General features: G+C 41.2%; 1 protein-coding gene across 1 annotated transcript in view; it reads right to left on the bottom strand.

The window, feature by feature from the left end:
- bbs9 (Bardet-Biedl syndrome 9) overlaps positions 1–25,534 on the bottom strand; it is a 390,202-nt gene that overhangs the window by 230,697 nt on the left and 133,971 nt on the right. Inside the window, 1 exon segment of the mRNA XM_034173643.1 lies at positions 5,182–5,286. Within this exon segment, the coding sequence (XP_034029534.1) occupies positions 5,182–5,286 (105 nt within the window).

Here is a 25,534-nt window from a genome sequence, read left to right as displayed (position 1 = left end):
CAATACCACAGCTCTTCTCTTGGCACCCTATAATAAGCTTTTTCTAAGTCCACAAACACACAATGTAACTCCTTCTGGCCTTCTCTGTACTTCTCCAACAGTATTTTCAGAGCAAACATTGCATCTGTAGTGCTCTTTCTCGGCATGAAACCATATTGCTGCTCACAGATCTTCACCTGTTTTCTAAGCCTAACTTCTACTACTCTTTCCCATAACTTCATGCTGTGGCTGATCAGCTTTATGCCTCTGTAGTTACTGCAGCTCTGCACATCACCCTTGTTCTTGAAAATAGGAACCAGCACACTTCGTCTCCACTCCTCAGGCATCCTCTCACTTTCCAAGATTTTATTAAACAATCTGGTTAGAAACTCCACTGCCATCTCTCCTAGACATTTCCATGCCTACACTGGAATGTCATCTGGACCAATTGCCTTTCCACTCTTCATCCTCTTCACAGCAGCCCTCACTTCTTCCTTACTAATCTCTTGTACTTCCTGATTTACTCTCACATCATCCAGCCTTTTGTCTCGCTCATTTTCTTCATTCATCAGCTCTTCAAAATATTCCCTCTACCTTCTCAGCACACACTCCTCACTTATCAGCACATTACCATGTGCATCTTTTACCACCCTAACCTGCTGCACATCCTTTCCAGCTCTGTCCCTTTGTCTGGCCAATCGGTACAAGTCCTTTTCTCCTTCCTTACTATTCAACGTCTTGTACAGCTCACAATATGCCTTTTCCTTCACTTTTGCCACTTTCGCCTTACACCGCATCTCCTTGTACTCCTGTCTACTTTCTTCATTTCTCCGACTACCCCAAAGCTTTTTCGCCAACCTCTTTCTCCTTATGCTTTCCTGGACCTCTTCATTCCACCACCAAGTCTCCTTGTCTTCCTTCCACTGTCCAGATGTCATACTCAGTACTGTCCTAGCTGTCTCCCTCACCACATGTGCAGTACTTTTCCAGTTGTTCAAAACTGCTTCCCCTCCAACCAGTGCTTTGCTCACCTGCTCGCTAAATTTCACACAACAGTCTTCCTCCTTCAGCTTCCACCATCTGATCCTTTGTTGAGCTCTCAGTCTCTTCTTCTTCTTTACCTCTAAAGTCACCCTACAAACAACCATCCTACGCTGTCTAATGACACTCTCTCCTGCCAACACCTTACAGTCTGATTTCTTTTAGCTTGCATCTCCTATAAAGAATGTAGTCCACCTGTGTGCACCTTCATCCACTCTTATATGTCACCCCGTGCTCCTCCATTTTCTTAAAGTAGGTATTCACCACAGCCATTTCCATTCTTTTTGCAAAATCGACTACCATCTGTCCTTCCCCATTCCTATCCTTGATACCATATCTACCCATTACTTCCTCATCACCTCTGTTCCCTTCACCAACATGCCCATTGAAGTCTGCTCCTATCACCACTCTTTCATGCTTGGGCACACTCTCCACCACCTCATCTAACACAATCCAGAAATCTTCGTTCTCCTTCATCTCACAACCTACCTGTGGGGCATATGCACTGATGATATTCATCATCACCCCTTCAATTTCCAACTTCACACTCATCACCCTGTCAGACACTCGCTTAACCTCCAACACACTTTTAACGTACTCTTCCTTTAAAATTACCCCAACACCATTTCTCTTCCTGTCCTCACCATGGTACAACAACTTGTACCCACCGCCGATGCTCCTGCTCTTACTTCCCTTCCACTTGGTCTCTTGCACACACAATATGTCTACCTTTCTCCTCTCCATCATATCAGCCAGCTCTCTCCCTTTACCAGTCATACTACCAACATTCAAAGTCCCCACTCTCATTTCCACCCTTCTAGTTTTCTTCTTCTCCCACTGTTTGTGGAAACGTTCTCCTCCTCTTCTTCGTCGTCTTTGCCCAGCAGTAGCCCAATTTCCACCGGCACCCTGTTGGGCAACAGCACCGGTGGCGGACATTGTTAACCCGGGCCTTGACCAATCCGGTAATGGAAATTTGAGTCTTAGTCTGCATAGTTGGGTTGGCTTGTTTTACGCCGGATGTCCTTCCTGACGCAACCCTCCTCATTTATCCGGGCTTGGGACCGGCACTCAGAATGTACTGGCTGCACACCCCATGTGGCTGATACAGATGCTTAAAGTGCTTTTACAATGTTAGAACTGCAAACTCGGAGCAACGTGGGGTTTCAAGCCCTTGTTTTACAGCACCTAAGTGATTTTCCCAGTGTAGCAGGGATTCAAACTGGGGATCATCTGGTCATAAGTCTGCCTCGCTAACTTGTAGACTAATAGTTTATCCACCAGCATTCTCACGGAATATGATTTTTTTCAACAACGACAGAGTGTTTTGTCTCAAATGCTACTCTCCTTCTTCTTCATGTATTCCTTATATTCCTTTGACCTCCACCCTGGCAAACCTCTCTTTGCCCCTTCTTATTAAAATAGCCTCCTCTTCCCTTTTCTCCTCTCCATCTCATCATCATTTTTCCCTCTTTCCCATGATTCAAATCTGAGCATTCATCACCTTTACTCTTCTTTTCCATCTTGGTCACCTTCTTCTAGCCTTTAAAATACCCACTGCTATCCTAACTTAAGCGCAGCGTGCCTTTTCTAAAACAAGAGATCAACCCGATTCATACTCTAACATCTGCTAGGCTTCCAAGGTTGATGGACATACTCCAGGCTACTTAATTTTCGATATTTTTAGCAGCACGTAAAGCTTAACAAAAAGAAATACTTCCCAACATTTCCAGACATTTGACATTAAATGAGCTCCTGGAGAAGGAAAATGTTCCACCAACGGAAGCCTGCCAAAATAAATGCAACCCAAAGGAAACAATAGCAGAAAAAAGTCTAATTTTTTTCATGAGTTGATTTTTGCATGAATGCTGAAATCAGGAATGAAAAAAGTATGTTTTGGACATTCGATATAAAGAATGGTTGTGTTGGTTTGCAGGGAAAACTAATATCTTCCAGAAAACTGAAAGTCCTGGAAACAGACTCGGTGGGTGTGGGGTTCTGGGTGCATGTGAACTAGACTTGTCCGAAAAGAACCCAGATGTCCTTACATCAAGTCAGCACTGTTACCAGCTGGTGTTCAGTACTGTGACAGAACACTTACACACTTCTGATTCAACCCAAAGTCATGATAATAAAACATATGATATTACAGAATAAGCAATGTTTGAGTCAAAGTCCACTGTCACATTCCATATACAAACTGATTCACTATGTAACAAATTTTTATTTTTGTTTTGTTTCTGGGTACACAGTGTGTTTTCTTAACCTGTTATGCCTTAAATAAATAGAAAATAGCTGTTATTCCACAGAAACTTTGCTTCTGTGATCAGGACAATGATATTTTGAAATTTGTCTGTTTTCAAGAATATTCTCGATTCGCCTTCACTACTACTGAGTAGTCTTTTAGAATATTCTTTAACTGCTAGAACTGTCCAGAATTTTCTAGAAGTTTCCAGAATTATCTAGAAATTTCAAGAAACTTTTAGAACTTTCTAGAACGTTAAAAAAAAAAAAAAAAAAAAAAAAAAAAATCAAAGTTTGTGCTGAATGTAGTCATTTTTCCATAGACTTTAGACATAAGCAGTTGAAATATAACACTTAGAAGCCAGGAACAAAAATTGTGTTACATAGTGATAGATAAAAGTACAAATGGAAAAAAAAATTGAGTGACAAAACAGAACAAGAGCAGATGTTTCTGGTGTACGTCTGATACCAAGAGCATCCTCACAAACTCGGATTTGTGTCCACTTGTTCTCTTGAGATGTACTCACATGACAGCAAACATCCAAGCAGATTTGAAATCACACAGTGTGGGGCTGCCAAAAGCAGACAAGCTGCAGTTTTAGAGTAATAATATGTATTTGTGTCAGGGCTTCAAGTCCATGCAGTTCTCAGTCAGATCCTGCTTCCATCCATACTTCAATTATCAGGCTAAGCCTGGTCACATGGGGGCCATTATGGTCAGCTGAACGGGTTGTCCATAACTTGAACCTGTGGTGGGTTCATCCTCAATTATGGCTGACAGCTGAAGTGCATTTGAACAAAACATTTAACCCTTAAACTGCTTAATGTTGGATCACATTGACCCCTTCGATTCCAAAGACATATGGGAATAAGACAGAGAATGATGAAAATAAGGATGGTCACATATTTCTGTTGTCAGTGTGTGTGAATTGAAGAACCAGAGCTATGTTTGACTAAAATTCATGATCTACAACATGGCGCAAATGCTGTCAGGGTATATCCAAGTTCTTTATGCTATCTGGAGGGTGAATAAGGTGAGTGCCATGCTGAGGTTTGGGCACAGAAGTGTTTGGATTTATCCACCCTCATTTAATCATTGGTGGGTTTTGCGTATAATATAAAAATTAATCAATCACTCCCTCACTTCCACTTGTATTGTGCTTCACTTTGTGCAGCCAATGAAAAGTGTGAGCTTTCAACAGAAAAAAGAAAATCAGGCAGTTAAATTATGTAGTTAGGGCCTAAACTTTATTTGGCAAAGTATTCTCTTCAGTGCCTGCTCCAGAAGACTTTTAACATTAGCTGTCATCAAATGCTACAGAAACATCTTACAATTAAAAGAATTATACCACATTTTGCTGGTAAATTTAACATGATGCAACAGCAGATAAAATGCTAATGCTATTGTTACTTGTGCATACCAGAAGAGAAAGCTAATTACAGTAGCATGTCACTACATTTGGTGGAAAATGAACAGAAACATATGCCTTGTTTATATTTACATTGTTTTGATGTATTGCAAACACATGATTTCTTTGGAACTATAAATGATATTTTTAAATATCTGAAATTAAATCTATTTGCAAAGACAATAAGGATAAAAATAAATAAAGAGAATAACCTGAGCAAACATTTCTCTTCACTACTTTCCTGAGTGAGAACCAAGGTTGTTTTGACAGTTGCTTTCTTGGTATTCCCTAGGTGAAAATAACTATGAACTTCGTGGAAAAATATCCTGATACCATAAAATCAATTAATTTCAAAATCCTATATGTGTACATGTTTATCATGACCTGTTCTAGTTATTCAACAGCTTTATCAAACCAAAACCTTTAACCAACACAGTGGCCTTGAACACGATCATGAGATCAGCAATGTCAAGTAAAAACAGTCTATCCCACAGACTGAAGTGTTTACCTGTTGGGGAGCTGTAGGACACGGTGATATCGCCGGTCAAATCAGCAGGCGGATAGCGGCCGTTTAGGAAAGCAGAAAATGCTACTACTGTGGAGGAACCACTACCTGGTGAGAGAGAGAACAAAGACTTGTTAACATGAAGTCTGAAACTAAAAAAAGGCACTCAAAGACAAACTGGAAGCAGTGAAGGAAACAAAACCCTCACACTCCCAGCTGAAGACTGTGGTGTGAATAGGTCAGGATACATCAGACCAAAACACAAACCAGACCCAAAGGTGAAAATACACAGCCTAAACACACAGAGCTCCTCTCACAGTAAAACATCTCCAGGCAAGGCTGGGCAAGGCTCGGACAGTGGATGAACAACATGAACCAGAACTTAAACTTGCATCCAAGTGTGCACACGTAGAAACATACACAACAGAAGTCATATGTAGCGTGAGAGTGAAGTGATGACTTGTAGCTTCAACATCCCAAAAAGGAGAAGGAGAAAAGACAGGGATCAAATACAGACAGACAGGAAAGGATATATTACAACTAATGGCTTCAACCAGCCTTTCACATGCACTCGCGCGCACACTCACACAGGGCAGTGTGGTGGTGTAATGGGGCGTGATGTTCCTGAACTCAGCTTGTTACAGGTGACTGAAACTCAAGTATGTGTGGGAGCATATGAGCTCTACCTCCTAATGGTATATAAGCATGTAGGTAGTGCGTTTAAAAATATTTGTGTTTGTGATTATATATAATGTAGAGATTCATCAGGAAGAAATGAACAGCATGACTGGAACAGTGGGTGACTGAAGTACTCACAGCTCAAAGTGAGACGAAGCTGCTCAAACTGGAAGATGGACAGATTAGAAGGAAGTAACACAGATGAGGACAGATGAAAGGACATCTCTCCCAACACGCAGGACAGAAGATAAATGGAAAAAAGCACCTAGAAAAGACTCTCCACACTCCATGAGATGCCCTGACAGCTTGACTGCCTCTCTCAAATCTCTTACTTCTCTATCATCGATAACTTTCTCACACTTTTATTTCCTCTCCTCAAGGGGTGTGCATCCCTCGCTTATAGTAGAGAAGCTTGAATCTTCGACTGGACTGGGTTGCTTGACGTGAGGACGTTTCGCTTCAAATCACAGAAGCTTCCTCAGCTAAAATTCTTGCTCTGGTAGTCTGACTTCTGTCTTGACTCTTGTAGAGAAGAATAAACCAGAAGCCAACAAAAGCTGGAGTTTTTTAACCTAACCAGACCCCACCTACCGAGAGACTGACTGCTATAGGCTAGTGACTAAACAATAGCTCTAATTAGCACCTATTGTGCTCTAGTTAGCACTCTCCTAATGACAGGACGGAAGCCTCCCCTGATGGCTCCCTTGACGACTCTCCTGATGACGTGAATGACTCATTACCATGAACAAAAGACTGAAACTGCTTTGACCTGAGTACCACATTGTAAACAGGGGACAAAGTGTGTCTGAGACCCGCTCTACGGTTAAGGCTGGGTTTCAACTGTTTTACAAAGAATGCTTCCTTGACACCTCTCTCAAACCATTTCTTCTCTCTGGCTAAGATTTTAACTTCCTTGTCCTCAAACATGTGGTTAGTGTCTTTTAGGTGGAGATGAACTGCAGACTGAGGTCCACTGGTGACCTCTCTGCGGTGCTGGTATAGCCTCTTGTGTAAAAGTTGCTTCGTCTCACCTATGTAGTGTTCATTACAGTTTTCCTGACATCTGATATGACATTGCTCTGTTTGTAACTAGGGATCCTGTCCTTAGGGTGAACTAATTTTTGTCTCAAGGTGTTGACTGGTTTAAAGTAAACTGGGATTTTGTGCTGTCTGAAGATCCTCTGTAGTTTTTCCCCTACTCCTGCTAAATAAGGGAGAGACACTCCTCTTCTTGTCTCCGTCTCCTGTCTATCTGGTCTCTTTGTTTTCTGGTACTTCTGCACTTTGTCCAGGGACCAACGTGGGTACCCACATACTGTGAGGGCTTTCCGTACAAGTTGTTGCTCTTTAGCCCTTCCCTCTGCAGTTGTGGGCACCTGTAGGGCTCTGTGTTGAAGAGTCCTGATCACCCCGAGCTTGTGTTCAAGGGGGTGGTTTGAGCCAAAGAGCAGATACTGGTCAGTGTGAGTGGGTTTTCTGTAAACCTCTGTCTGGAGCAGCCTGTTCTCTCCAATCATAACATCACAGTCCAAGAAGGCTAAATGGTTGGACTGTGATGTTACGAATGGAGACCAGATACACAACTTTTACGCAAGAGGCTATACCAGCACCGCAGAGAGGTCGCCAGTGGACCTCAGTCTGCAGTTCATCTCCACCTGAAAGACACTAACCACACGTTTGAGGACAAGGAAGTTAAAATCTTAGCCAGAGAGAAGAAATGGTTTGAGAGGGGTGTCAAGGAAGCATTCTTTGTAAAACAGTTGAAACCCAGCCTTAACCGCGGAGCGGGTCTCAGACACGCTTTGTCCTCTGTTTACATTGTGGCACTCAGGTCAAAGCAGTTTCAGTCTTTTGTTCATGGTAATGAGTCATTCACGTCATCAGGAGAGAGTCATCAAGGGAGCCATCAGGGGAGGCTTCCGTCCTGTCATTAGGAGAGTGCTAACTAGAGCACAATAGGTGCTAATTAGAGCTATTGTTTAGTCACTAGCCTATAGCAGTCAGCCTCTCGGTAGGTGGGGTCTGGTTAGGTTAAAAAACTCCAGCTTTTGTTGGCTTCTGGTTTATTCTTCTCTACAAGAGTCAAGACAGAAGTCAGACTACCAGAGCAAGAATTTTAGCTGAGCAAGCTTCTGTGATTTTAAGCAAAACGTCCTCACGTCAAGCAACCCAGTCCAGCCGAAGATTCAAGCTTCTCTACTATGGAAACCACCTGGACAACTGAGAGCCTACACAGAAACATCCCTCACTTATAAAATGATACAATACTTATGGCACAGGGACTACAATATGATTCAGAAACAGTACTTTTTATTATGGAAAAATCTGTTGTGATTCAATACGATGCATTCCAATTCCATGATAAATTTCAATAAGTGGCATTGCTTAACTTCAAATACATATTTCATGACAAGCCAGGGATCTTCATTACATTTTTGCGACTGTGCTGCAGCCATTGCTCACCACTGGGGGCAACACCAAATACACTAGCAGGAAGTGCAGCATAGAAGAAGTTCAGAAGAAGATCACTGTTGTTAGCATAGTTTACCATTTCTGTGACCAGGCTCACTCCTACTTTTGATCTTTTACAAGAGTTTGAAGATGCAGAGGTAGGAGGGGAAACAAGCTTAAGTCAATGGATTTATAACAAAAAAGGAGGCACTGACGGGTTCATTTTACATTTAGATCAATTCAGTTTACCCCTACTCTTGAAGAAGACTCAGAGACACTTAAACTCCTCCACTTGGGGCAGTTTGACCCACAGAGGACAATTTCCACCCGTTTCTGACAGAGTGCCATGGTCTCAGATTTGGAGGTGCTGATTCTCATCACAGCCGCTTCACATTTGGCTTTAAACCTGCTCAGCGCACATAGGAGGTCATTGCCTGATGAAGCTGACAGAACTACATCATCCGCAAAAAGCAGAGCTGCAACTCTGATGTCACCAAACTAACTGACTGCACCTTGAAATATTGTCTAAAACCATCACAAACATGATTGGTGAGAAAGGGCAGCCCTGGCGGAGTTCAACATCCACTGGGAACAGCTCAAATTAAATGCTGAGTATGCGGACACAGCAAGTGACTTTAATACAGAGACCGAAACGTGTGTTGCAGCAGCCAATCTGGCTAAGCCAGAAAGCAAGGCTATCAATTTACCAGTCAATTTATGCTCCAGTCCTCATCTATGGTCATGAACTTTAGATAATGACTGAAAGAATAACGTTGCAGATACAAGCTGGGGAAATGAAATTCCTCCATCAGGTCCGTCTGGGCTTGTACTCCTGTAAAGGGTGAGAAGCTCAACTATCTGGGAGAGACTCAGAGTAGAGCCACTGCTTCTTTGCAAACAACTTCTTCTTTGTTTTGAAATGAGCCAGCTGAGGTGATTCAGTCATCTGCTGAGAAGCCCTCTGGTCATCTCCCTAGGGAGGTCTTCCAGGCATGTCCAACTGAGAGGAGGGCCTGGGGAAACCCCAAGACATGCATTATATTTCCCAACTGACTTGGGAAGGCCTTGGAGCCCCCCAAAAGAGTTACAAAGCTTGGCCAAGGATAGGAAGGCGTGGCAAGAGCTGGTTAGTCTTCTACCACCGCAACTTGGATCCAGATAAGTAGCAGAAAATGAATGAATGAATGAATGAATTTAGATCAATTCAAGGGTCTGTATATCAATTTAGTTATAACTGTACTTTCAAATCAAATTTAAACTGGTATTACGTCACTACTTTCTTCATATTCCTTCTTTCAACATCTCACCATGCCACTCTCATCTCTGCTGTCCATTTCTACTCTTCTGCTCCATTTTTGTTAGTGTCCTCACTTTGGTCCCATATTTATTTTATCTCTTTTTCTGGCCAAGAGTGGTGGCCAAATGGTTAGCTCGCTTGTTTCTAGTGCAGAAGGTTCCCCGGTTCAAGGCCACCCCTGCACCTTTCTCTATGTAATGTGTAGTTGTGCATCCAGCACAAATTTTGTGCCAAATCCATATGCAGATCAACCTCTGATCTGCTGTGGTACCCGGAGTGAAAACAAGGGAGGAGCTGAAGGGACTTACTTACTTCTAACTCTTCAACTCTCCCCTCCTCTTCCTCCCTGTCATCCCATCTTTCAGCAGAAGGCTTTTAACCTCTGTACCCTTGAGGTCAAATTGGTCAGTCTGGTTTAAGTGCTTTAAGTGTTCCCAGGTCCATTAAGACCAACAAACAACACCAAAGGAGATACAAAATAATCCAACCTGCTTTTTCTCTCACAATGCATGCCTCCTTTTACTGGAGCTTGTCATCTTATATTTAGGGACATCTGGACAAATCAGGGAGCCATTGTTGGCATCAAACCTGTGAGCTTAATCTGTCAGCCTTTATAATCTGGAGAAGCCACTGTTCAGACTGGTCTTAGTGTTCTCAGACACATTAACTGATTGACGCGGCTGCCAACAAAAACAAATACTAAAAAGGAGACTATAATCCTTCAACTCTCACTCTCTTTGTCTGCTTTTTTAATGTTCTCTTGCTACTTTCTGCCATCTCGACTTTCTTCTCTTGCTGCTTTGCTAGACATTTTCTAACTAGTTACTTCCTTTACTATTTAGTAATGTACATAAAAACACAAGGAAATATACAACCCAAATTCCAATGAAGTTGGGACGTTGCGTAAAATGTAAATAAAAACAGAATACAATGATTTGCAAATCCTCTTCAACGTATATTCAACTGAATATACCACAAAGACAAGATATTTAATGTTTAAAGTGATAAAAGTTACTGTTTTTGTGCAAATATTTGCTCATTTTGAAATGGATGCCTGCAACACGTTTCAAAAAAGCTGGGACAGTGGTATGTTTACTACTGTGTTACATCACCTTTCCTTCTAACAACACTCAATAAACGTTTGGGAACGGAGGACACTAACTGTTGAAGCTTTGTAGGTGGAATTCTTTCCCATTCTTGCTTGATGTATGACTTCAGTTGTTCAACAGTCCGGGGTCTCCGTTGTCGTATTTTGCGCTTCATAATATCCCACTCATTTTCAATGGGTGACAGGTCTGGACTACAGACAGGCCAGTCTAGTACCTGCACTCTTACTACAACGTCCCAACTTCACTGGAATTGGGGTTGTATATCTTTAGCTGTCAGCATACTGCAAAAGACGTAAGACCATACTGCAAAAGACGTAAGACCAAAAAGATGTCAGAATTGCACAGTGAAAATGTATATATAGTTTTTAAAAAGACATGCCTTCGATGTTCAAACATGCACCAGCATCCCAAATTCAGCTTTTTATCCCCAAGGCTTTGCTTTTGTTTCAAAATGGTGTAGACCCCATTAGGTTTATCAAGATAAAACAACAACAACAAAAAAGCCATCAAGCTGAAAACAAGAATTATGAAGGTGTGTTGCCCCATGTGTACAAAATATGACAACCCATCTCGTATTACCACAGGAAACCACAACAAAGCAAAAAGCTTACAGCTGATGGAAACGAGCAATCAGCAGTCTCAATGCATTAAGTAATGGGAACAATAATAAAGGACATGTAGAAACCTAGATCTTTCTTGCCCTTATCTGTACCCACTCTAGTAGAAGCTAGTCCCTGTCAATCATCTGCACCATTAAATGCATATTAATCAATAACAAATATGATTGCTCCCCTTATTTTTTTTTCGTTCTTTTTGAAAAATGCGAATAAGCTACAAAACAACTAAGAAAGGTTGAACAATTTCTAAATACTGTGAAACTACAGTTTAATGTCAGGAAGGAGCTAATGTCTCTTTCTGTGTCTTTACCACAGTGTTTTATTTACCCTCAGGGTTCAGGTTATAGTACTTGACAGTTCAGGTTAAACTGACTACTGACTGCTTGGAAGTAGTCAAAGGTCAAGAGGTATAATCTCTATACTTCTTGGGGATCTATGTTATACAAAGAGAAGGGACAAAGGCATGTGTGGCATGTGTTTCTATTAATTCATTTCATTGCCATGTGCAAATAATATAAACAGCCGAGCATCTCAAGGAAACCAAAACCAAAAGATCAACTGTTTGGAGAAATTCCTGGACTGCTTCTGCTTTACCCGTTGAGTATACAAAGTCACACATCTTAACACGTCCAAAGACAAACAAGAGAATCTGAAGTGACCATCAGTGCAGTGTTAAAAATTACCTTTGACCTTTGTAGGTCAGACCCGAGGTCAAACCGCTGTGTAGGGTCTGACTTTAAATACAACTACTTTGATCTTTCCCAAAGTTAACAGCAATGCTGCAGTCAGATCAAATGTCTGACGTCCAAGGTGTTAGTTTCAAAACTTCACTCTTCACACTAGCTGTAGGTTTTCTTTTCCTGACTTCTGCTACCAGTGCTACACACCAGCAATGATTCAATTAAAACAATTTTTGTAAGCACAATTAAATGCAAAATAAAGCCTCACATTTAACTTATGACTCAATTTGATCAGATTACATCTGATGGTATTAGACAGAGCTCACCACTAAACAATGGGGTAGAAAGGAAGCAACTAAAAGCCAGAACGGCAAAGAAGTGAGAGAGATGAACAGAGGAAGGCATAAAATGAGAGGGAGGGAGTAAGCATGAGATGCTGAGAGAGAACAAAGAAGGCAGTGTATGGCGAACAGGGGGTTGAGTCCCCATATGAGACGAATAAAGACTGGAATAACAATAAAAGTCAGAAGGCGCTACCTCCCCTCCTCTTCCTCCATCGTCCTCACCCCAACCAACACTAAACAGCACGTGCACACACAAAGAAACTTCCACAAACCAAAATATTGTCCTTTGTTTTCAGTAAAGCACTTTGTGACAGACATCCCTGCAAAGAAATTGCCAAATAAACCAACATTTACAGCAACCCACACACACATATTCACAAGCAAGTGTGGGCAAAGTGAATGAAAATAATCAAAGATGCATGTTGTAGAAATACACACGCACAAAAACAGCTGTGGTGGATCGACAGCCTTTTGTGTTGTCTGGAAGAAGTTATAGTACAAACAACTGTGCATGACCGTACATTAATGAATTTGATGTTTGTGTAAAGCTCCACCAGTAACTGCTTAAGAGCTGAAACAATTAGGCAACCAACTGATCAGTCATTTTAGTGCAGCTCAATTGTGTTTAATTTATAGGATCCAATAATCACATTATTTTTCAGTAGTCTTGGACGTGCCAACAACATAGAACACCTTTTCCCCCTGGAAGGCTTCATAGGATCAAGAGAACTCTATGAACAGACACAAAAATCCAGATGATCAAAAACAAAATCATTAACTTCAGAATTTTAACAATCACTGAAAAAACATGCAACAGGGCAGCACACTCTTGTTTAAACCCCTGCGTGATATCGCGGGATTTGACCACATCTGGGGACAGCTGGCACGAACATGGCCAAGACTAATCCCTGGGCAGAGTGTGGGAGTTTCAGCACAAACCATTCTGCCCGGCTTGGTAAGCTTAAAAACATACTCACTGTCACCTAGCGGGCCTGCCAATTTAAGACGTGCCAGTTTAAAATGGTTTCCGCTGAAACCACCATCCTCCGAATGGTTTGTGCCAACACTCCCACAGTCCGCACGGGATTAGTCTCTTCCCACAAACAGCGTGACGTCTAATAGGAAAATGGTGTAATGTTTTGTTTTTGGCTGCACACCGAAGCAGTCGCGAAAAGTGCAGTTTTTTTTCCTTCCCAGGGGAGAAGGAAAGATGAGGCAAATAGGAGAGGCTGTATCAGTAAGGGATAGCCTACACAGCTAACCAGGGTAACTGCATTCTCTCACCTGCACAACTGCCTCGACACATTTGAGCTCCGAGTCGTAAACAAACGGCAACACATGTCCACTTTCCACCGCATTGTCACTTTTTCTTTGTATTTTCACTTTGATTGCGTGTAATTTGCCCAAAAACCTCAGAGAAAGTGCCGTGTTTCCGTCCCCGGAAGTAGAAAAAATTGTGTCATATGTGTCATATTTTTACCCCTTTAGCGCCCACCGTCAAACAAGACTGTGCTGCCCAATGGTGACAATTTAGTTGCACCATTTTCTGACAATTTAAAAGCGATGTGCTGATTACAAGCATTCTTTGAGCAAGTCCTTCTGCTTCAGGCAATGTGTCAATAAGATGCAATATGCCATATGAGTACAAAGAAGAACAAAGTGCAAAGAAGAAGACATTAAAACATGTTAACAATATAACAGTTTCTTAACAATCCCCCACGTTTGTATGATGTTGCTCCACTATAACAAATACAAATATCATGAGTTGAGGTGCATGCGCTACGATAAATTTCTGTTTCATTCAGCCAGAGACGAGTCATACCTAATCTGCCCCCTAGTGGATATAATTATAACCTTTACCGAAATGACTAATTTCTTTCTGCTGCTCCCAATTTTGCTCGAGGTCACCACAGCAGATCTAGTATGGACCTGTATGTTGATTTGGAACAGGTTTTAAATTAGATATCCTTTATGACACAACTCTAGGTCTACATGGAGAATGGGGCATGGCCTTGAACTAGGGACTTTATTTTTGTGCCACTGCCTTGTAATTACACTAATACTGTAATGTCTGTTTGAAACGCATACTCAGTATGAGTTCCATACAGTACAGTTCACACAAAGTCATTTTCTATCCCTTTGTACAAATTTTATGATCTGAAACGCTGAAAATGCTAGCTTGGTTTTGTCATTAAGAAAAGAATGTGTTGTAAACAGATAAAGCAACTCCCTATAAATCAGCACAGCCAGGATTTGATTCTACATCTGACAACATCACAGACCTCAAAGCTTTTTGGTGGACATGAACTACTTTTAGTGCAATGAAGTCAGCAAATGCGCTCCATGAATATGTTCCTCTGCTGTGAGTCAGTAACACACAGGCAACACTGTAACACTGGCACTGACACAGGCGTTTACACGCAACTTCTTGCTGAGTTTGAGGCAGAACCATACATCAGCCTTGTGCTGTGCACTCAGTGACTGTGTTTGGGCAGATTTATTTAACCACACCTCATTTAGACAAAAACCAGAATGTAATTTCAGCGCAATTAGCCAATGCTAGCCAAAATCCACTGTTTACTTAAAAAAAAAAAAAATCAAAAAATGACCAGGTTCACTGAGGTAAATAGAACTGTTACAGTTAGGATCATGTCTTAGGAGGTATTAAAGCTGAATCTTTTTTATCTTCTCTGTAATTGCTGTGTGTGGAACATTCGAATCAGCCTGGGGGCTTAGCTCGAGAAAAGATTTAAATAAATACTTTGGACTAACTTTTTCAATATTCTCAAAGCTGTACGCAATTATGTCTGATCCCCTTATATATACACAACAAATCATTTGTATTTTCAGACGAATAGCAAAAAAAAAACAAAAAAAACTTGAAAGCACTAAATATTTAATATCTTAGAAAATATCTTATAATAATTTTAAAAGCCCTTAAAGGCATGAAAAGGGCTAAACTGTATGTAAAGCAAATATTTTTCATTTGTTTTACCTAGCTTTTGATTATTTTTTGAAGCCACGCTAGCTCAAAATTATATTAAGTAAGGCTCAAAAGTTAAAATTTAAGTAGTCAGATAGGGGCTGATGATGATGATGATGCAGTGAGATTGGATTGAAAGGTGGGGTCTGATGGGCCTAACCGCTGTGCCAACAAAGCAATTACAGGGGGAACACTGTACAACCCCTGGCAAAAATTATGGAATCACCGGCCTCGGAGGATGTTCATTCAGTTGTTTAATTTTGTAGAAAAAAAGCAGATCACAGACATGACACAAAACTAAAGTCATTTCAAATGGCAACTTTCTGGCTTTAAGAAACACTATAAGAAATCAGGAAAAAAAAAAATTGTGGCAGTCAGTAACGGTTACTTTTTTAGACCAAGCAGAGTGAAAAAATATGGAATCACTCAATTCTGAGGAAAAAATTATGGAATCATGAAAAACAAAAGAACGCTCCAACACATCACTATTATTTTGTTGCACCACCTCTGGCTTTTAATAACAGCTTGCAGTCTCTGAGGCATGGACTTAAAGTAGACCTGCACTGAAATAAATGTGGTCAGATGTCAGAAAGAAATAGCTGATATGTATTTATAAGACCCTTGTGAATGCAGTAAAGTAAATCTGGAAGCCCAAATTTGTAATTTAGCGGAGAAATCTTTGTTTAAAAATGACAAATTTGCAGCTAAAATTTAGCCCTCTGTGAAAACAGTTTGTACAGCCGTATCATTTCCATGACGTCAGGGACAAGACGATGCGCTCCCGCCTTCAGTCCGATCCCGCATTGAAATTATACACGTCCTGGTTTCAACATCCAAAAGTAAGCTGCAATGAATGTGAGATACAGATCTGTGTGCTCAGATCAGCAACGACATCGACAGCGGGTGCCGTTCTTCCTCTCCCGCTCTCTGCCTCCGCTGCGCTTATTAAGTCTGCGGGCTCGTTAACAAGCTCGTTAACCGCCGATGCGGGCCACTCACACTGCCCGTGTCTGCTTTGCAGCTGGTGTTGTGCCAGATTCAGCGCACAACACCGGCATCACGTCTCTGTCTACTGAATGGAGCTGCAGCACACTTGGCACAAGTCCTGAGATTACGCTCGCTGTTTTAATGCGAAGCGGCCGGTACACCTGTTGCTGCAAGGACAGACGTCTTGCGGCAAAATCCACAGCACCGCACGTCTCGGCAATCGGAGTCCCAGAGCTCCATGGACGCTGAGAGAGGTTTATATATTTTTAATGACTGAGATTCTTTGCGGGTCTCGCCTCCATATCCCGCGATGGTACCGGAGGCGAAAGACAGTAGATTTTCATTGCGACACCACTCAATCAAACGGGCATATGAAAACGTCCCCCAAAATAATTTTCAAGCACAAATAAAAGAAATGTGCACTCACCAAACGTGCCACAAGACAATATGAAGTTTTAAAAAAAGTAGATCCTTCCGTATAAGACAAGAAAAAGGTGCAGATGCAAACTGACGTAAATCCACAAATTACAGTTGGCGCGCAATGCATGCTGGGAGAGAGGGTCTTCTCCATGACGTCTCGGCAGCGTCCATGATGAGAGGGACAGTTTTGCGGAGGGCAAAATGTTAGCTGTAAATTTGTCATTTTTGAATGAAGATTTCTCCGTTGAATGACAGATCTGGGCTTCCAGATTTACTTTACTACATTCAGAAGGATCTTATGTGTAAATGTAAGTCATTTTTTGGTCCAAAGATCTGACTGCATTTATTTCAATGTAGGTCTACTTTAATGAGTGACAAACAGTACTCTTCATCAATCTGGCTCCAACTTTCTCTGATTGCTGTTGGCAGATCAGCTTTGCAGGTTGGAGCCTTGTCATGGACCATTTTCTTCAACTTCCACCAAAGATTTTCAATTGGATTAAGATCCAGACTATTTGCTGGCCATGACATTGACTCTATGTGTCTTTTTGCAAGGAATGTTTTCACAGTTTTTGCTCTATGGCAAGATGCATTATCATCTTGAAAAATGATTTCATCATCCCCAAACATCCTTTCAATTGATGGGATAAGAAAAGTGTCCAAAATATCAACGTAAATTTGTGCACTTATTGATGCTGTAATGACAGCCATCTCCCCAGTGCCTTTACCTGACATGCAGCCCCATATCATCAATGACTGTGGAAATTTACATGTTCTCTTCAGGCAGTCATCGTCATAAATCTCATTGGAACGGCACCAAACAAAAGTTCCAGCATCATCACCTTGCCCAATGCAAACTAGAGATTCATCACTGAATATGACTTTCATCCAGTCATCCACAGTCCACGAGTGCTTTTCCTTAGCCCATTGTAACCTTGTTTTTTTCTGTTTAGGTGTTAATGATGGCTTTCGTTTAGCTTTTCTGTATGTAAACCCCATTTCCTTTAGGCGGTTTCTTACAGTTCGGTCACAGACGTTGACTCCAGTTTCCTCCCATTCGCTCCTCATTTGTTTTGTTGTGCATTTTCGATTTTTGAGACATATTGCTTTAAGTTTTCTGTCTTGACGCTTTGATGTCTTCCTTGGTCTACCAGTATGTTTGCCTTTAACAACCTTCCCATGTTGTTTGTATTTGGTCCAGAGTTTAGACACAGCTGACTGTGAACAACCAACATCTTCTGCAACACTGCGTGATGATTTACCCTCTTTTAAGAGTTTGATAATCCCCTCCTTTGTTTCAACTGACATCTCTCGTGTTGGAGCCATGATTCATGTCAGTCCACTTGGTGCAACAGCTCTCCAAGGTGTGATCACTCCTTTTTAGATGCAGACTAACGAGGAGATCTGATTTGATGCAGGTGTTAGTTTTGGGGATGAAAAGTTACAGGGTGATTCCATAATTTATTCCTCAGAATTGAGTGATTCCATATTTTGTTCCCTCTGCTTGGTCTAAAAAAGTAACCGTTACTGACTGCCACAATTTTTTTTTTCCTGATTTGTTGTAGTGTTTCTTAAAACCAGAAAGTTGCCATTTGAAATGACTTTAGTTTTGTGTCATGTCTGTGATCTGCTTTTTTTCTACAAAATTAAACAACTGAATGAACATCCTCCGAGGCCGGTGATTCCATAATTATTGCCAGGGGTTGTAGTCTTCCCTCAATGTATCATTTTCCTGTAAATAATATCAAAGCAATGCCAAACAATATACCAATAACAATTAGTATGCAGCCTGCCACAAATATCAGAATTGTGGCAAATAGACCATCACATGGCTTAAATGGCTTTGACAACATGTAGCTCTGACTTCATGTTACTGATCATTGGTTCACTGTACCATCAACAGCCCAGGATTGCCACTCTATTTCAAAATCATAGGAAGAAAAAAATCTAATGTGCAAAGTAAAAATTGCTACATCAGGCAACAATACCCCCAATTTGTTTATACTTTAATTGATTTGCTACTACTTTTCTCATTAACTTTTGACATCGAAGGAAATATAATTAGGTCCATAAGTATTTCAACACTGCCACAATTTTTGCATTTATACACCACCACAGGGAAATGGTGTGATGTTTGCAGTAGGACTGGGTATCAATCAAACATTTTCGATACCGGTACCAATTTCGATGCCTTCACTTCGATACTGGTTCCTGAATGATAATTTTTCGATACCAATTTATAAGATCAATTCTAACAAGAAGAAAATGACATAACACAAAGTACAAATCTTGAGTCTTATTTTTCAGCTTTGGTAATTTTCCACTCCAAGCAGTTTTCTAACAGAAAAAATGAGCAACAAATAATTTCCAGTGCAAAAGAACACTTGAAAACACTCTGTAGTTTTTGTCAAAAGCATTTAATTTCAGACATTTTGGCATGAATGTCTCTCCATAGAATCTGAGCTGAGCTCGCTGGCTGCTGCACGTCAGTGCAGAACGTCTCATTTTGGGAGGAAAAAACTTTTGATCGATTGCAGTTTATTGTTTGTATTACAACGTTTGGAAAGAGGTGTCATTTGATTTAAACGGAGATTCGCTTTGAAGTAATTAATTCCGACCGGACTCTATCTTTCTAACGTGACTGGCTCGGCAGAGAGCCAGTCATGTTAGACAGCGTTTGGAGCTGTTTGAATGGAACGTTTCTTTCTCGCAACAAGACAGGAGATCCAGTTAGTGACTTGAATCCGCACAAAAGTGACTCACGATTCACATATTTTAATGGCTCAGAGGGGTTAAGAAGTGGATCTGCTGCTTCTGAAAGGCAGCAAAGCAAAGAACCAAAGCAGCGGGTCGGAATAGTGCTTTATTGCTTCAAGCTTCAAAACGATGCACGTATTACGTTCCAGTTGAAGCGGAGTCCGGTGGTGGAGATTTTGAATCAGGCTGCTCATGCTCTGTAACATCCACAGGTGGACTTGAATGCTGAGAGGAGGATGGCTGTGGACTGCTCTTCTTGCATATGATTAACCTCTCGGTACTGAAACTTGGCACCGAAGAGACGAGGCATGGGTCGATACTCGGTACTACCAAAGCATTTCAGTCTGTGCTACAAAAGAACCGAACTTTGGTACCCAGCCCTAGTTTGCAGATGATACTGCAATCTATGCAATGACAAAGGGACAGGTTGAAACAGGCCTGATGAGGTGACATACACTCCAAAGAGAAGAGGAATGAAACCCACCAGATGCAAGACAGACTACACGTGTGTGAATGAGAGGAATGAAGAACGAGTTTGCAAGGAACAGAGGTAGTAAAGGTAAATACTTGGGGACAACTGTTCAAAGTAATCGAAAATGTGGTAGAGAGGTAGAGAGAGTGCAGTCAGGGTACAGTATCGGGCCATGACAGACTTGTCAACGCACTTAGGAGCAGGGTTAGAGAAATATTTTTTGAGCCTAACGGTCAGGACCAGTAGCACTAATTTTGTTACTGGTCCTCCTGGTCCAAGGTACTTGGAAGCTCAGAGCCTCCAACGGCGAGCTTCAGCGTAGCATTAATCATATCATACACATGTAATCAATCAGTATTGTATCTGTTAATCTATAGCATAATAGAACGTTTTTGTTTTGTGTTGAATGTATGTAAAGTTATAGATTTATTTATTTATTTTTTTAACACGATCCTCTGCTTTTAAAAGATACATCAGGGTTAAGGTTAGGGAATGTTGTATTACAATGACTGACCTGGCATCTATTAATTACTAGTGGTATTCATTTTTCTGGGACTCTGGACTTTGCCTTCTGGTTGTGTTTTTGGCCATCCATCATTGTGTACACTGGACAATATACATAACTGCTTCATTGCAACATTTCTATCACTGCATAGTCAAACAATTCTATGTAGTGCTTTTGTTTCCATTGATCATCCTGGAGATGATCAATGGATGAGCCTTTGCCATTCTGGTTATTCTTCTATCCATTTTGATGGTTGTTTTCTGTTTTCTTCCATGAGTCTTTTTTTTTTTTGTCCATTTTAAAGCATTGGAGATCATTGTAGATGAACAGCCTATAATTTTTTGCACCTGCGTATAAGTTTTCCCCTCTCCAATCAACTTTTTAATCAAACTACACTGTTCTTCTGAACAATGTCTTGTTAAGTCCCATTTTCCTCAGGCTTTCAAAGAGAAAAGCATGTTCAACAGGTGCTGGCTTCATCCTTAAATAGGGACACCTGATTCACACCTGTTTGTTCCACAAAATTGACGAACTCACTGCCTGAATGCCACACTACTATTATTGTGAACACCCCCTTTTCTACTTTTTTTTACTAATAGCCCAATTTCATAGCCTTAAGAGTGTGCACATCATGAATGCTTAGTCTTGTTGGATTTGTGAGACTCTACTGAATCTACTGGTACCTTGTTTCCCATGTAACAATAAGAAATATACTCAAAACGTGGATTAATCTTTTTAGTCACATACCACTACTATTATTCTGAACACTACTGTACAATTTCAAAGTTGTTACCAGGTACAAAGGGACGAAACCCAAAACACAGCAAGTGCCTTTCAAGATTTTGACAACTGGTTTGAGAGAGCTGAAGAAACTGCCTGTAATGCAATGAACCTAAAGCCCTGGTCACACAGCATTAACGAAGGACAATGAAGCCAAAACAAAACAAGAAATCTGGACTTATGTTGACTTTCAGAGACATCGTTTAACCGTCATCCAGATTTGTTCCTGTAGCTGGCGCGTCATCAGAATTTTCAAACTGTTGAAAAATGTGAACGAATCCTGACGACACCTCAATTCATCCATATTCCGTTTTGCTTGCTGCCTTGATGGTTCCTCATCGTTTGCGTAGTTCCTGTACCGTCAGCGTTCCATTTGACTGTCGTCCAACTTCATCCAACCTCCAAGTCCGACATCTTGCACGAACAGTGACGATATCTGAACGGATAAATAACTAAAGCTCAGATGAACTGAATGTGACTTGTCCATGTGTGGGATGAAAAGCAACTTTGTCATACAGAAACAAAAGCAGCTAGAACGTTTTATCAACTACTGTAACTATTTATGGACAGTCCAGCTGTTTGTGGCTGGAACATGTGTGTGCTTACACGTTGTTGTGAAGTCAAACCTGTTGTCAAGACAACCAGATCCCACACTTGCATGGTGCTGCGGAGAGCACAGGATGACTGCAGACATGCGCTCGGTCCCTGTTGTGTGGGCCGCTGAAGAGGAGGTACTGCTGGCCCACCACCACCAGAGGGCGCCCTGCCTGGAGTGCGGGCTCCAGGCACCAGAGGGCGCCGCCGCCCCACAGGAGCAGCCTCGGTAACAGCTGTCACCCATCACCTGAGACAGCTGACGGCAATTATCACTGGGGTATATCAGCAGGACGGCATCTCCACCTCATCGCCGAGATATCGTTTCTACCAGAGAGGTAACGTATCGAAGCTACGGAGTGTATCTTTTTGGATTGTGCTAGTTTGTGGATTACTGTTCCAACGAGAGGTGGAGGTAACTTCCCTGCTGTTCAGAGTCCTGGGTGCAAACGCGCCCCCATCTAACTGTCCTTTGTTCCTCGCCAGCAGTACCAGGTCCGACACGCGGAGGCAGTGGCCACCTGGGAGTTCGGGACTTGGCGGCTCCAGTATTCCCGGGGTCTTGTGGCGGAGGAAGCCGCGTGGTTCCGGTCTTACCTTGGAGAGGCGTCTCCTATCTTCGAGCCTGCCCACACGACACTTTTGTGAATTGACTGTTGTCCATTGCTGTGATTGGTTGTATTCGTTGTGCACATTCACAACAGTAAAGCTTTGTTATTTTGACTTACTCCATTGTCCGTTCATTTGCGCCCCCTGTTGTGGGTCCGTGTTCCTACACTTTCCCAACAGGTCCCACTGTCAAGTCACATAATCATGAATGTTTTGTTTTGATTTTGTGTAAAGCATCAAGGTCGCCATTCACTTTGTTTTCTTTTGTTAGTTGCGATTTTGTTTCGTTCTTTTATGTGCTCTTGAATGGCAGGCTTTTCGGTGATGGGAGAAGTACAGGATCATCTACCATTTCTCAATGATTTGTGACTGTTACTTTTTTCCTTTGTTCTGCTATCATTGTCTGCCGTGTGACCGGGCCCTAAGAGGAAGATAGATGAGTGGTCAGAACAGTGTGCACATATCCTACAGCTATGGATATTTGTGCAAGCAACCATATCATATGAGTCAGATTTTGACATGAGCACAGACTTCCAAGGCAGCAATCGGCTGCAGCTGGAAGTCAGACAATGGATACTGGATAAACATAATTACTGGAGAAACATGGTTTTCACTGATGAATCAAGGTTGACAGAATCAGAGAGATGAATGCTATGCTCAATCCTGTGTCCTGAAGAGGGATATAGTAATTTTGGTATATGCAAAAAAAAAAATAAAATAAAATAAAAAAATAAAAATCATTCTTACATTTACTTTGGCTTCTATTTCACTGCATGCTGTACACAGCATGAACCCAAGATATTTCATGTTTTGTGGGGTGGGTTACATTTAATTTGTTAATATACATCCACTCCTGCATTTAAGGGCTGCAACACATTCAAAAAAAAAAAAAAAAAAAAAAAAGCCTGAAGTGGGATGAACTGATGTCTAGTAATGAGACTGAATAAATTATGTTAATTTAAAAAGGTGATGATAACAAATGACTGTATTCATAACTTGATACAAAAGCCACATCTACAAAAGACAGACTTTGACACGCATACACGGACAGAAGCTCTCCAGTTTGTCAAGAAAGAAATATTGGAAATGTTTAACAAATGTTGGATTTCTTCCCTCTACAGTGCATAGAATCACTAAAAGCTTCAAGGGATTTGGAGGAATTTCAGTAAATAAGGGCAAGAGCACAAGCCCTAGCTGAACACCCATGAGCTCTGACCCCTCAGACAGCACGGCCTCAAGAACAGGCATTCATCAATAGTTGAAATAACCACATGGGCAAGGGAATATTTTGGGAAACCTTTGTCAAGCACTCCAATACAGAGTTACTGTGCGTCTGGAAAGTATTCACAGCGCTTCACTTTTTCCACATATTATGTGACAGCCGTATTTCAAAATGGATGAAATTCATTCTTTTCCTCATCATTCTACACACAACACTCCATAATGACTTTGTTTTTGCTAATTTATTAAAATAAAAATAAAATAAAAAAATCACGTACATAATTATTCACAGTTTTCCTGTCAAGCTCAAAATTGAGCTCAGGTGCATCCTGTATCCACTGATCATCCTGGAGATGTTTCTACAGCTTAACCGAAGTCCACCAGGGTCCACCAAATCCAGTTGGCTGAACATAATTTGGAAAGGCACACACACTTGTCTACATATAAGGTTCCACAGTTCCATGTCAGAACACAAACCAAGCATGAAGTCAAAGGACTTGTCTGTAGACCTCTGGGGAAAGGTACAGAAACATTTCTATTGCTTTGAAGGACCCATTGAGCAGAGTGGCCTCCATCATCCATAAATGGGAGAAGTTCAGATCCACCTGTACCCTACCTAGAGCTGGTCGACTGTCTAAACTGAGCGATTGTGGGAGGAGGGCCATAGTCAGCGAGGTGACCAGGAACCTAATGGTCATTCTGTCAGAGCTCCTGCATTCCTCTGTGAAGAGAGGAGATCCTTCCAGAAGGACGACCATCTCTGCAACAATCCACCAGTCAGGCCTCTATGGAAGAGTGGCCAAACAGAGTGGCCACTCCTTAGTAAGAAGCACATGGCAGCCCACCTGGAGTTTGCCAAAAGGCACCTGAAAGACTCAACAAACAAACAGGTGTGTTGGAGCAGGGAGACAACTAAGTGTCAGGAATGTGACTCAAGGACCGAACTTGGCCACCCCGCTATAACTTCTTCTGGGTTGCCTGGCTGTCTTGGTGTCTTTCTTCACTCTTCTCCTTCTTGCACAGTCACTCAGTTTTTGAGAACTGTCTACTCCACATAGATTTACCATAGAGTGTCATACTGTTTGCATTTCTTCATAATTGATGTAAATAAAGTCCAAGAAATATTCAGTGACTTGGAAATGTTCATGTATCCATCCCCTGACTTGTTTGAAGAAAATTGGCAATAAAACTGATTATTTACAGGTATTACATATACCAAAGGGTTCCATTACTTATGCAGCCATCATCTTGGCTTTTATATTTTTAATTAATTTATGTCAAGTTGTAGAGATTTGCTTTCAGTTTGAGTTTAAGGAAGATCATTTTAGAAATTTTTTTTTTGTATTTGAAATGGCATGAACAAATTAAAATGTGTGTTCCAATACCTTTGAAGGGCAATGTATGTGTTAAATCAATTCAAATGACAAGCCAACACTTATGAAAAAAAACACAAGAATTTACAGTAAATACACTGTGTTGTGCAGAAAGCGCATCATGTTTGCATTAACTCAAGAGGTCACAATCAGTATGTGGACAGATAAGAATGCACTGTGGTAAACTGTATGATATTTCGAAGGAGACACATCATGAATCATGGGAAAGTCTCATGCAACGAATGGTCAATTTGATTCAGAGCTCTGAATAAATGGATGGTGTCATAACTGTTCACATCTTGAAATCATAAATTCACAATCCATTCTGGTCATTCTCAAGAAAAAAGAATGTAGCAATGACTCTATGATGGATTATGGTCACAGCAAACATCATGAGTACGTACACTCAACAAAAATATAAACGCAACACTTTTGGTTTTGCTCCCATTTTGTATGAGATGAACTCAAAGATCTAAAAC

This window comes from Thalassophryne amazonica, chromosome 7 (assembly GCF_902500255.1).
Source record: "Thalassophryne amazonica chromosome 7, fThaAma1.1, whole genome shotgun sequence".
Classification (NCBI taxonomy): Eukaryota; Metazoa; Chordata; class Actinopteri; order Batrachoidiformes; family Batrachoididae; genus Thalassophryne; species Thalassophryne amazonica.
This window is presented reverse-complemented; position numbering and strand designations above follow the sequence as displayed.